This window comes from Channa argus, chromosome 6 (genome assembly GCF_033026475.1).
Source record: "Channa argus isolate prfri chromosome 6, Channa argus male v1.0, whole genome shotgun sequence".
In the NCBI taxonomy this organism is placed as follows: Eukaryota; Metazoa; Chordata; class Actinopteri; order Anabantiformes; family Channidae; genus Channa; species Channa argus.
The window spans coordinates 22,825,251-22,838,315 of record NC_090202.1 but is presented as its reverse complement, the minus strand read 5'-3'; the positions used below and the strand labels follow the sequence as shown (position 1 = coordinate 22,838,315).

At 43.2% G+C, this 13,065-nt stretch overlaps 1 protein-coding gene across 3 annotated transcripts; it reads right to left on the bottom strand.

Moving 5' to 3' along the window:
- Positions 1–3,672: 3,672 nt before the first annotated feature.
- Positions 3,673–11,807, bottom strand: trmt9b (tRNA methyltransferase 9B). 3 transcript variants are annotated; one of them, XM_067508614.1, is made up of 4 exons: positions 11,376–11,807; positions 6,301–6,497; positions 6,035–6,208; positions 3,673–5,747 (listed from the first exon to the last, which is right to left on the bottom strand). In XM_067508614.1, exons 2-4 carry the CDS (start codon positions 6,452–6,454, stop codon positions 4,792–4,794), a joined length of 1,284 nt encoding a protein of 427 aa, XP_067364715.1. In that variant the 5' UTR covers positions 6,455–6,497; positions 11,376–11,807; the 3' UTR covers positions 3,673–4,791. The 3 variants fall into 3 exon arrangements, with proteins under 3 accessions (XP_067364715.1, XP_067364714.1, XP_067364716.1); XM_067508613.1 differs by lacking the exon at positions 11,376–11,807 and adding an exon at positions 9,716–9,999; XM_067508615.1 differs by lacking the exon at positions 11,376–11,807 and adding an exon at positions 8,677–8,898.
- Between the last annotated feature and the right edge of the window lie 1,258 nt (positions 11,808–13,065).

Sequence of the window (13,065 nt, the reverse complement as noted above, 5' to 3'; positions counted from 1 at the left end):
TCCATCTCTTCAACAAAACGGAGTCTCAGTCATCTGTAACACATTCTGTGTCACAGTGTCATCATAGCTAACGCCTGCCTCCGTCTCTGATAATCAGCTGAGAAATATGTAAATAATCAGGTCGTAAGTGGGACTGTGACATAGCCAAGAAAATACCGGATGTCACAGCCTGGTGTCACAGTGGGACAAAAAAGAAGACACATGCCACTGGTATAATAAGGTAAATAATAAGGTGCTATGTTGAAATAAGAAGATTTGAGTGAAGGTGGGCTGCATCAGTGCAAACTCAACCTGAAAAGCTGTGTGGGAAACAGTGAGACACTGGCTGCTTCTGTGCATTATATACATGTAGCACACTGAGCCGAGGAGGGTCCCATTCTGCTGACAGAAAACAGAGACACAGCAAAGCAGCCTAAACTGATGAACAATTATTACCAATGTTGGGGGAATCGAGTCAGAATGAAATTTAGAGAAACACCAAAGCTGCAGCCAACCAGAAATTCTACAGTATGTATTAAAAGAATAATTTTAACTTTATCTACTGCACAGAAATATAACCCCCCACCCTTCTCTCTATTAAGAGAAGAGTGTGTGTCCTCAGCACCTGGGGCCCACCTTCTTGTCTTTTTACTTATCTGCACATCAGTATACTAGCCCCTCACAGTGGGGGCTATACTAATCCCATTCAATCACACTCTTCACACACACACACACACACACACACACACACACACACAAACAGAGTGGCAGACACTGCCTTGAGCTGCCTGCCAGCAATGTAAAACAGAGACAGATGGAGAATCAAATCCAGACACAAAAGTAGCTAACCAAAGAATATTTTCAGCACAGTGATAAGAAGCTGTGCTTTTTTAGCTACAGCAAAAACATATTCATGCCCTCAAGTACCACAATTATGGAAATTAGAAAGCAGAACTAGACAAGAAGAAAGAAGCTGAAATCACTTGCCTTTCCAAAGTCCTCTGGAACTTTAAACTGTTGCATGTGGGAGAGAAGAAAGTAAAATTCAGAGGCTCTGAGATATGATTTCAGTGTGACACCAGGAGACATCCTCGACCACTGTGATTACCCAGCTTGGTCACAGCTCGCTTCAGCCCAACAGGAAGGGGGTTTGCACGGACAGCTGCAGAGGAGGATGGAGGACGGGTGGGTAAAGACGGACAGGGTACAGACAAACACTGGAGAAAAAATGTGAAGACTGCACAGGAACACTAATAATCTCATAGTTAGATGTGAATATTCTAGAAAGGATCAGCAAATTGTCAAAAGGTGTAGTAGATGTGCACATTTATTTATTATTATTCAGCAGTTTTTAAAATGTATTGCTTTCTTTCTATTTAGCTGCGTCCCATTTGGGCCTCCATATAAAAACAGCAGCGCTCACATTAGATGATACAAGCAACAGGACAAGCCTGACAGACTGACTCCAACCTTTACACGACTTGTCCACATGATGTTCATTTATAAATCACTAGATTATGATAAACAAACACAAACCACAGCTGTGTGTTTAGTTCCACTCCAGGACATAAGATGGCAGCATTGGACAGAAGAGACACAGTCAAACATCCATCAACAAACAGGACACATTTAGTCCGTTGATGAAACACATGTCATAACATCAAACTACTAAACACTTTTTTTCTGACTGTAGGAGCTGATTAAAGGAAATTAATCTGCAGCTTTTACCTTTTACAGACGTTTCCATGCTCAACTATCAACAAATCAAAGCTTATTGAACAATGGAAACAATTCATTAGATTAAAACTGACCTGGCACCTCACCAGCTGAGACACGAAGCCCCAACTATGAATGTGACCAACCACAAACCACAATGGGCGTTTCCACGGGATTTTCATCAGGTGTGTGAGTCACTGAGACTTTTATTTAAACAAAAAAATCAATTAAGTTATAATAAGAATAATACCATGAGGATCTTTTAGTTCAGGGTTTAATTCAACGACATACTTATTTTCAAACATTTTGGGGCTATAGTCTTTGCTATATAGTAATTTTATAGATAAAGCAAATAATCACTAAGAAAAGCTACGGGTGACAATCAGTGTTAGCTACAAACTTTTTGTTTTTCATATTTTTTCTTTTTTGTGAACTTCCTTCTTCACAGTAGGTGTAGCTGTGTGAGTAATACTTTCTAAAGGAGTCAGGACATAGTGAGACACTATCGATGTTAAACAGGTGAGAAAAGACCAAATGTGCGTATGTGACTTGACTACACTTTACCCCTAAATGATCGTCTCTTTGTCTCTCCTGTTGGCAGCTGGGACTCTTCTGGGTGCTGAACTAGCTCTGCAGAGGGGTCTCGCCTGCAGTACAGCAGGAGGGACCCATAATGTTTTTCCAAGCTATGGTTCAGGCTTTTGTCTTGTCAACACAGTGGTTCTCAATCCTTGTCCTCAAGGCCCTCTGCCCTACTTGTTTTCCAACTATCCCCACTGCTGATTACCTGGATCAGGTCAATCAGATACCATGTTAGATGAGGATGGAGAGGGGGAAGATTGAATGAGTTGGTTTCGTCTAGCTTTTGATTGATTGGCCACAACTATTCCAGGTAATCAGCAGTGGGTAGGGTGTGGATAGCTGGAAAACAATCAGGGCAGGGGGCCTCGAGGACCAGGATTGAGAAACATTGCCTTAATGAGTTTGCAGTTGCAGCCAAATACGCTGTAGGCAGCTCCTCGCCAAAAAGCAAGGTCCTGATTGTGGATCTAGATGTGCATCAGGTGGAATTGACTCACTTCTTGCTACTTTTAATGATGTGGGGCTACACCACTGGGTAACAGGTACATTTGCCTTTGCTCCAGTTTAATAGGCTCAACTGTTCGTCAACCTCCATCCTTTGCATCCAACAGGGTGACGGCACAGCTTTCATATTTAAAGTGTGTGAGGTTTACATTCTCGGTGAACTGTGGGAAAAGCGTCCCCCTACGTAAACAACAGGGTGACATCGATGAAGTGCTCAGTATTTAGACATTCAGCCATATAGGCTGTATGGCACAGGTGTCAACCCTCACTAGGAAAATGAACATGGGAGGCTCCGTCTGACTGACCAAGACGAGGGATAAATTCGACACATACAGTTAGTACCTGTACCTACAGGCGAGTTAACCGATATTTTGAATGAACGTTCAAAGAACTGCTGTCAGGCCGTCCATCATACACGGAGCAGCAGTTCAGGCGGAGAAGACAAATGACCCATTTAATTACAAAAAGGCAACAAAATGTGACCAGAATGTTGTTCTGCGAAGCTAATCGTACTAGCCTGTTATATTGTTTTTCACATTTCAGGTTGGACTGTGGAATGTAAAACTCTCATCCCCTGAACCACAGGGACATCCAGAGGCTAACTGAGTTGTAGGAACCAACACAATATTGAATCTAAATGTGCTTGTTATACAAACCACTGCTCAGTCTATTGTGCAAGGTATATTTTACTCTGTATATGCAACATAAACATATCAAAACATTTTTTGATAAAATGGAAAATATGTTCTATGCATGTGATTATATAATCATCCCCCCAATATAATCAGTTGAACTCAGTGGATCCTCTAGATAGTATCAGGTTATTTCAAGACTGTCTTGAACTATTAAATATTCTTCATCTTCGTAAGTCAGTGAGTGCAACACAACAACGCATGAACAAGAATATTTCATTAAAACTCAAAAGCATTTACATCAGGTCACGTAAGACATTAAGGTACAGTACCTGTATCACTTCAGAACAAACTCAGTTGGTCCGCACATACTGCACTGACAGGTATATGCACCATCCTTGGCACGATGGGTTCACATAACTAGTATGTTTCAAAGTTCACCTGTATTTACGTCATTCACTGACACCAAGTGGTTACATCTGTGGTACAGTTCAATGTTTACTCACAGTATATGAGGCAGTTTATTTGCTGAAACAATTTGGTATATTCAGCTAGTTACTTACAAGACAATACACAGCACTCAAGTGTTAACATCAAACACACGCACACACACACACACACACACACGTACAGAGGGAAAAAAAGACGATCAACTGGCACAAATGTTTTGGAAGATATCCTGCACAACTTTTAGCTGTTATAAGTATTTAGAATTAATTACACACAAGCACAAAGTCCCATCAAAAGTTACAGAACAGATACTTGCTCCTGGTACTCCGAGTTAAAGAATGAGCAAATATTAAACAGGCAGACACAAAGACTAAAGCAATTTTCCTTTAACATGATTGCCTCAGATCATTTAAGGACATATGGAAGAATAAACAACAGTCTCCCAGATTCTGCATTGACTATGTCCAAACACAAAAACAGTGCATTTATTAAACTCTCAATTTGCAGAATGCTATTAAAACAGTTAAAAACACTAGCAGCACTGGAGTCTGTTGTTTGTGGTTTCATAAAATAAAAAAGTAAAAACATATTTGACACAGAGAGAAACCACGTACTGAATATCTGGATACTGCTTGTTGACTTCATGTATTAAAATAAATAAATATGGAATAGTTTACAGCGAAAGCCATTGTTGAACACTGCTTTTCTCAATACAAAAACATTACAGAGACGCAATGTAAAATAATGTTAAATAAGGATATCCAGTGTCATGTAGTGTCAAATATTAAAAAACAGTTAAGAATAGAAATGCAGTGTTAATAATGGCTGCATCTGTATCTTTACACACGGGTCAATAATAATGCTAAGTACCACATGTGATTCAGTGCTTCAACGTGAGGCAGAGGCGTAAAATCAAAACAAGTTAAAATCATATTTTCCATAGCTGAACTTTCTGTGCCACCACACACCAGTTGGCATGATCAAAGTAGGTGTGTTTGACATGAAGCTCTTCAATGTGATTCTCTATCAGCTCTGCCAACTCTCCCTCCCTGAAGACGTGATAGTACCTCAGGCAGGAGCCTTCCACCTGCCCCTCGACTCCCTGAGGACTCTCTGTGCTTTCCTGCTGCTCCTTTATCTGTGACCCTCCTTCATTTTCATCCCCAGACTGCTTTAGGCGGTCCTTCTGAAAAGGCACCAGATCTGGCAGAGCCAGAGAGCCACACTCCTGGGCTAAAGTAATTGAGACGCCCTGCTCTTCTGTGCCATTTTTGTTGGTGCTGTTACCTCCAGGATCATTTTGTCCCTTGTGCAGGTCTGTGACCGTGTTAAAGACGTCCTCCTCTGATCCGATCACAGATGGAGGGGAAAAGAAGCTCGAGACTTGCTTGATGAGATCTCGGCCTCTCCCGCGCTGGCCTGCCTTGTTTGCCACGTTCTCACATGTGGGTGTGGAAAAAGTGCTGAGGTCTCTGGAGGTTGACCGGGAGATGGCTAAGCTTCCAAAATCGAACACTGAATCCAGAGACCTGGAGAAGAACCACAGTCTCTGTGTCCTCTGCTGCGGCGTGGCGCAGGTCAGGTCTTCTTCGTCTGCCACAGAGGATGTGCTTCTAACCTTTCTGTGCTTGTCAGTGTTGTCTATGGCTTCGCTCACGCTCTGTGCAGCGGCCCGCCTTCTGGGTCTGGCGTGCCCCTTGCTGAAGCTGGGGGGTGAATGAGGGTTGGGGTTCCAGGGAACAAAGATGTCCTGCTTCTCAAATTTACGCCGTTTCTGCTCCATGGCCCACACATAAATCATGATACGTCCACCCACTCGCAGGGTGCGAGCCATCTCCTTTATTGCTCGAATACGACGCTCTTTGGTGGACAAATGATGAATGACTGTGAAAAAAATATTAATTTTTATTATCATTATCTACACTGTGAGGCTCACAGAAAAAAATATTGGTGTGGGTGTCTGCAGTCAACTTTGGTCCTAATTACACTCTTTTGGATGAATAATTTCACGCTGTTGGCTAGGCAACACAAGCTTGGGGTAACCTGATCATTATTATGGCTTCGTTTAATTTCAGACAAATGGCAGCTGCATCAGTTGAGCTTCATGCATATGAAGGAAGCAATTTCTCACTGAGTGAGAGAAATCAACAACACCCAACACCCCCCTTTACCAGCAATAGAGAGCACAGCATCAAAGCAGCCATCTCTGTAAGGCAAATGCAGCCCGTCACACATCTGAACCTCGTGTCCTTGGCTCCAGGCAAAGTCCACCAGGGGGCGACACACATCACACCCCAGCTTGAACACCTCCTTGTTGATGTGGAGATACTTGCCATTGCCACAACCTGCCAAGGAAAACACAGGCGGCTGATCAAGGTGCAGAACAAACAGAATATATGAATGAAGAATTGTCTAGACTGCTGCAAGAAGCACGCACCGATGTCAGCGACGATGCTTCCGGGCTGAAGGTCCAGCAGGAACTGTCGTACCTTTGGCCAGGCTTTGTAGCGACTGTCATTAAAATATGGAGCAATCTTGTCATAGACACTGTGCACGTGGTCCCTCTCAAGCTGGGTGGCAGCCTCCTCCATGTTTGTCCAGGCTGCCTCATGCAGTCACTTCAAAGCATCACGCCTGCAGGGGTAAACACATCTGCTTATTTCCTAATGATAAATCCATCACATAGTTCTTACATTACATTAAGAAAAATCAAAAATAGTAATGTGGGCCCCTGAAGGGAAGCAGTGGTGCTCCTCACTACACTCTTGCTAAGGTCTGACAAGGTCATCTGGAAACACTAATCAGCAGACACACTCCAACATCTGTCAGACAGCAGGGGTAATTTAACTCCAAACCACTTTGTACATGAAGTACCTGCTGTGGTGGTGATCAGTAACCCTCCTCACATCCACCCTGCAGTCCTTCTAGAGGGCAGACTGATAAGCAACATGAATGCAAGTCTTGAGGTTTAATTTGTCACCAACTGTCTGTAACTGTGACCAAACCAGAGCGGTGATCGTAAATTAACTAATGAGGTCAACAGCAAGGAGGCAGCGCTCTCTGCAGTATCATTTCCACAGCAGCTGTGTGCAATTGTTTTTACAGTAATGCAGGCACAAAAAGGTCAACACATAAATCACTTTCAGCAACAAGATGCAAAACATCATCAGTCATGTCTGAATTAATGTTCGCTGGACCAAGATTTTATCGGCCATTTTATACCATCTGCAAACAGACACCAGGCTGCTGCTATGTTTGATATAATATTTGATTCAGAGCCACAAGCATCGGAAAATTAAACAAGCAGTTCACAGTCCAGAATCACTTTCTCCTCAGTTGACCATCGCTGATTCAGAGGACGATTTTCAATTTTCATTGAAATTCAAGGCTAATACGTATACACATGAGAATAGATGTTCAGGCTGATAACATTATTTTCCATCATCGAACAGCATTGCAGGACTAAATCTCACTTTACTGTGTTAGAGCTTTGGCTCAGGTCATATATGTGATGTGTCATTGAAAAAAGTTTTTTTTTTTAATTTCTTTACTGTTTTTCATATTGAGAGCAAATTTCAGGTTATGTAAGTGTGATGTTTGTTATGTCTGGTTTCACAGCTCCCACTGCAGTCATCTCAGTTTATTAGGATGCGGCCCACAGCTCCTGCAGTGGTGCTGCTGCTCCCTCAAAGACTATAAGAGTTTTCTGTTATTATCCAAAGAATAACACTGTTATTTTAGATACATTACATTTTAGACAATATTGTATCTTCTAGTGCACATTATCATGTGTTTTCATTAACTCATAGATAACACAACAAACTGACATTTTAATTAACTGTGGAGTTTAAATAAGACAGCCCTTTCCTAAAACCTATGATGGGAAATTCATACATTTGCATTAATACATTTTATACATTTATATAAAAAATAAACAGATTTATCAAAGACATCTGTCTCCTCAAAGTTTGGTTAGGGAAAGAAATATAACAGTGAATTCCCATACATTTGAAATGACCACCGATAAACTGTCTACTCCTGAAGACATTTATGAGGAAAATGTATGTTAAATGTATGTTAGATTTGAACGTAGCAAGAAAGGCTGCATTCTAACTATAGAATGTTAGCAGAGAAACACAATTCTTCTTCAGCAGTTAACATCTGAATTTGGACAAACTGTTCCAATGAGAAGTGCAGTGTGGGGTAAAAATCTGTGGCTGTCTTTGAAATCACTGACAGAGATGCAGCCAGGACTGCAACACGCACCGATCTTTCATCCCACACCGTGTGACACAAACGTTCTGCTCTACAGGATCTAGAGGGGAGTTGTTCTTTGAAATCACATGTATGAAAGCAGTCAGTGCCGACCCATCATGCAGCTGCCATATGTTGTATAACGTTTAGCTGCTCTGAATATAATTCAATTTTGGCAATTCTCTCTTCAACTTTACATTTTCTTTATTTTTATTAATTACCTATATTCTGTCTATGATCATTTTCTAGAAGATGTGGTTGGATTTGGACATAAATATTAAAATTTTGACTGCAGGATTAAACCTTCCACTTCAGAGACAACTGAAATTAATACCAGCTATTGTTTTAATATAATGTGTCAGTCTGTTAGAAATTCGCAATAACAAATCTAAAACAGAGTGAGACAAGCTAATGAACCACACACTAGTACAGTGCATTTTGCTGATGAGGTTAACCAGAAGGAAAGCCATCAGACATTTCCCCCACATTTCTTGAAAGACATTGGACCGATAGGTCCTTGGATGTAATATTCACTGCAGCCCGTTGAAACTGACTGTACCTTCTTTTTGTATGAGCAGGCTTGTCTGTGAACCGGCTGGTGAATAGAGGCTGTGAAGCATCCCTTTCTTCCTTTACTCAGACCTATTTCTGGACCACCATCATCTGCATCATCCCAGCCAAGTGGAAGAAAAGCATCCCTTATATAACATTGTAATCTGGCCTCCTCCAATACTGTCTGTGCTCAGTTCCGCCTGAGTTTCCCCCTCTGCTCACTAAACGGTGGCGGTCCTCGGCTGACATTATGTAACTGGCAGATGGGGAGGCTCAGAGCACTGCCTCTGACTGACAATGGGGATTAAAATGAATTCTGAGCTGATGTCTAGCACTGAGATTTGTTACACAAAGTGTAGGGCATTTACTGGTTAAACGTAAAAGACTTAGTCCTTAGTCTTTTGTGACGTCATGTGATAAGATGCTCACACCATTTGCCTTTAAACCCTCCTCATTCTAAACTTTAAACTCATCCCTTTGACACATGGATTGAGCCTTCAGGTCAGCTCTGATGAGACTAGTGGCCTTGTTATGAACACTGGGAGCACAGGGTGTCATTCTGCCTGCAGCCACTAACCGCTGCATGAGCACAGGGAACCACAGAGAACAGGTTTACCCGTCAACTATGCCAACAGTTAATGACTCAACATCAACATGTGGTGAGAAGCTAAACTTAGACTCCTCTCACTGCTGCAAGCATCTATTGTTCTACCTCTGCAATGGATGGGACCTTCTGAAATATGCAGAAAACACTTCATGTTCATGGCTGTAGATTCAGTGCACAAACACCGGGCAGACAAAGTGCAACCGATCCAAATGATCGACTTTCATTTCGTGTTCGTTTGATCAGACTTTCCTGCACTGGCTGCTACTTCGTGTCCCATTAAAGTTTCTGGATCATATCGAATCTTGCTTTAAAAAAAGAAATCAGAGGTCGGATTTTTTTACATTTAATTAAACATATCTTGCAAACTGCAATTAGCGCTATAATCACGTCACTTTTTGCATCAGTATGTCAGATCATCGGAAAATGCAAAACCACTTACCGCACAACGCGGAAAGCGCCGCACAGTTATCCGCCTGTCATCAGGTCGCTGCAGGTAAACTTCCCTCTCTGTGCACGCGACTGGTCTATATGGTCGAGCTGCCATAAGGACCGGAGGCACGCGCTCCACACGGCGACAACGACAACATTATCAACAACACCTGGGGACGTAACGTGACCCCACAGAAATACCTGCCGTGTGTGTGACCGCCAGCAGCGTCCTGGCCACCGGACGGTCTCACGTCTACACCAAGGTAGTAAGAGTGCAAAGCGCGACTTCCGGTGGCATGTTTCAAAGTAAAGTGACAAACTGTTGCCTACTTATTGCAAACTCCCTCCATGGCACAAGACTTCTTATTAAGGCAATCATTGTATGTGTAGATATGAATATAAATCAGATAAGACAGTCATGGCCAATGAAATGTCTTTTCCTTTTGGCTGTTTCCTTTCAGGGGTCACCACAGCGAATCATGTGCCTCCATCTAACTCTATCCTCTGCATCCTCTTCACTCACACCAACTAACTTCAGGTCCTTCCTCACTACATCCATAAATCTCCTCTTTGGTCTTCCTCTAGACCTCCTGCCTGGCAGCTCCAACCTCAGCATCCTTCTACCGATACATTCACAGTTTCTCCTCTGAACATGTCCAAACCGCCTCAATCTGGCCTCTCTGACTTTATCTCCAAACATCTAACATGAGCTGTCCCTCTGATGTCCTCATTCCTGATCCTGTCCATCCTCCTCACTCCCAAAGAGAACCTCAACATCTTAAGCTCTGCTACCTCCAGCTCTGCCTCCTGTCTTTTCTTCAGTGCCACTCTTTCTAAGTCGTACAACATCGCTGGTCTCACCACCGTCTTGAACATCTTTCCTTTCATTGTCGCTGATACTCTTTTATCACACAACACACCTGACACTTTTCTCATCCCGTTCCAACCTGCTTGCACTCACCTCTTCACCTCTTTTCCACACTCTCCATTGCTCTGAAGTACTTAAAGTCCTGCACTTTCTTCACCTCTGCTCCCTGTAACCTCACCGTTCCACCTGGGTCCCTCTCATTGACACACATGTATTCTGTCTTGCTGCGGCTAAGCTTCATTCCTCTGTTTTCCAGAGCAGACCTCCACCTCTCTAGATTCTACTCCACCTGCTTCCTGCTCTCACTAAAAATCACAATGTCATCTGCAAACATCATAGTCCACGGAGATTCCTGTGTAACCTCATCTGTCAGTCTGTCCACCACCAGAGCAAACAAGAAGGGGCTCAGAGCCGATCCTTGATGCAGACCCACCTCCACCTTGAACTCCTCTGTCACACCTACAGCACCTCACCACTGTCTTACAGCTCTCATACATGTCCTGCACTAACTCTAACTTCTCTGCCGCTCCAGACGTCCTCATACAATACCACAGCTCCTCTCGTTGCACCCTGTCATACGCTTCTACAAAGGCACAGTGAAACTCCCTATGACCTTCTCTGTACTTTACCATCAGCAAATGAAATGCCAATGAAATGTCAGACCAGTAAAATAATTTAGTAGGGTATCAGTTTTTGCAAAAGAATCATATTGGCTGCTTGTTCCTTAGCTTCTGTTGAGCTCTACACACTTTACACAACTCTGACACTAAAAAATGGGGTTTAAAAGCATTTACTGGCTTACTTCATGGATGCATCCCTCCAGTCAAGCTGTCATCATGGGCTGTTATGTTCACTTTAATGCTGACAACTGACAGCTGACATCCTTGTGCAGCACTGTTGGTCATTTCCCTGCACAACCCGACGCTTTTATTTTGAAGAGTAATCGATCCCGTGTCCGGTGTTATTGCGGTTAACAGCCACGGTCATCGGTGTGTCAAACGACGACAAGCTGTGCAGTTGGAGAGCACGCCGTGATTGGACGTCAGCCTCACGCGACAGCCACAGCAAAAGACATGAGCTGTGATCGGTCTTGTGTCGGATTCCGTTCCTCATCCGTGTGCATTTCAACCCCCGTCCCGCTTGTCTTCCAGCTCAACCTGCCCTCCGCAGAACACCTGGATCAGGTGTGTTGAGTCGGTCCCGAGCTGGAAGCTGTGGGTGGGGCGGGGAACAGGGGGCTCAGTGGCACAGGAGATGATGGCCATTGCCCCTATGTAAACTAGCGTTGGGTGTAGCGCCCTCCCTAGGTGGTTGTGGTTAGGACAAGGGTAGATTCACGGGAAACACGAGATTTATTAGACGACCCTTACCCACTTACTAATGATAATAGTTCCACATGTTAAACAAACAACCATCATTATGCACAAACCCATGTAACTCTCCTGGGAGCTTCCATTTTATGCCTCATCCGCTCTCCCATCAGACTAAATGGCTTTAAACCTCTTATAAATGTGTTTGCACCAACTGAGAATAATTGGATTTAATCAGCCTAAGTGACAGTTTTGCCCATATGTCACATAGATCATCTATACTCCCAAAAAACAAAAAGCCATCCTCAGCACGGATTTCCTTATTTATAATTTAACAAAACACTGAACATTTAGGCCCAGCTGTGTTCCTTCTTCATCCTCATATTCCACATTCACACCCACAAGTGAAATGGAGGGTAAAAAAATCCAGCAAATGCATAAAAGCTTTGATTTCTCCATCATTTAGCCTGGCTTGGTGGGGTGGTAATTAGCACACATTAGCCTGTCATATCCAGTTTTTGTAATCCGGTGTCTTCAGTAACATGTGGGCGTCAGCTCTGATGTCGTCTGCCCTTTTCATCTGTGCCGTGGTTAATGACAGCGACTTAATAGTAGCTCATCACTGCTATTCAGGGAGCACAACATGCTCATTCCCATCAGCATCATTCAAAGCAGACACACACACTCACCTTCTTGATTGCAGGCTGCCTCACTTTACAATTGCATTTCTACTCTTCTCCGGGAGGTACCCAGCACAACCACCTCTACCCTGCTGAGCAATGAGCAGGAGGAGGTGATGGTGCCCCCGCAGATGAGGCTGGAGGCCTCCAACTCCAATTTGCTGGGATCATTGTCAGTTTGTGTTCCTTCGCTGCATGTAGTCAGGCACCGTCAGAGTTCATGTTTCTCATAATCTCAGCCTGCCGGTTGTTGTTTTTCTACAGCTGCAAAAGTGTCTCTGTAAAGTGTCCAGAAAACCCAGCTAACGAAAACTAACAAAAACAAATGTACAAACTAGCATCAGTTTATCAGCACTTTGACTGCAGTTCGTACATCATTCTGGTAAGTGTGTTACCTGATCTGGACCTGTCAGCTCATACAGGGATTAAAACATGACCTTCCCTGTGTGTGACATCCTGTTGTGGTAGAACCCTGTGTCACTGTTTACCTGCTTGATGGTAT

Bases quoted from the DNA above. Each gene is read 5' to 3' on its own strand.
- trmt9b (XM_067508614.1), bottom strand. From the start codon at position 6,454: ATGGAGGAGGCTGCCACCCAGCTTGAGAGGGACCACGTGCACAGTGTC. The intron at 6,209-6,300 runs GTGCGTGCTTCT...TTTCCTTGGCAG, and splicing joins AAGCATCGTCGCTGACATCG to GTTGTGGCAATGGCAAGTAT. The intron at 5,748-6,034 runs GTAAAGGGGGGT...TTTTTTTCACAG, and splicing joins TGCTGTGCTCTCTATTGCTG to TCATTCATCATTTGTCCACC.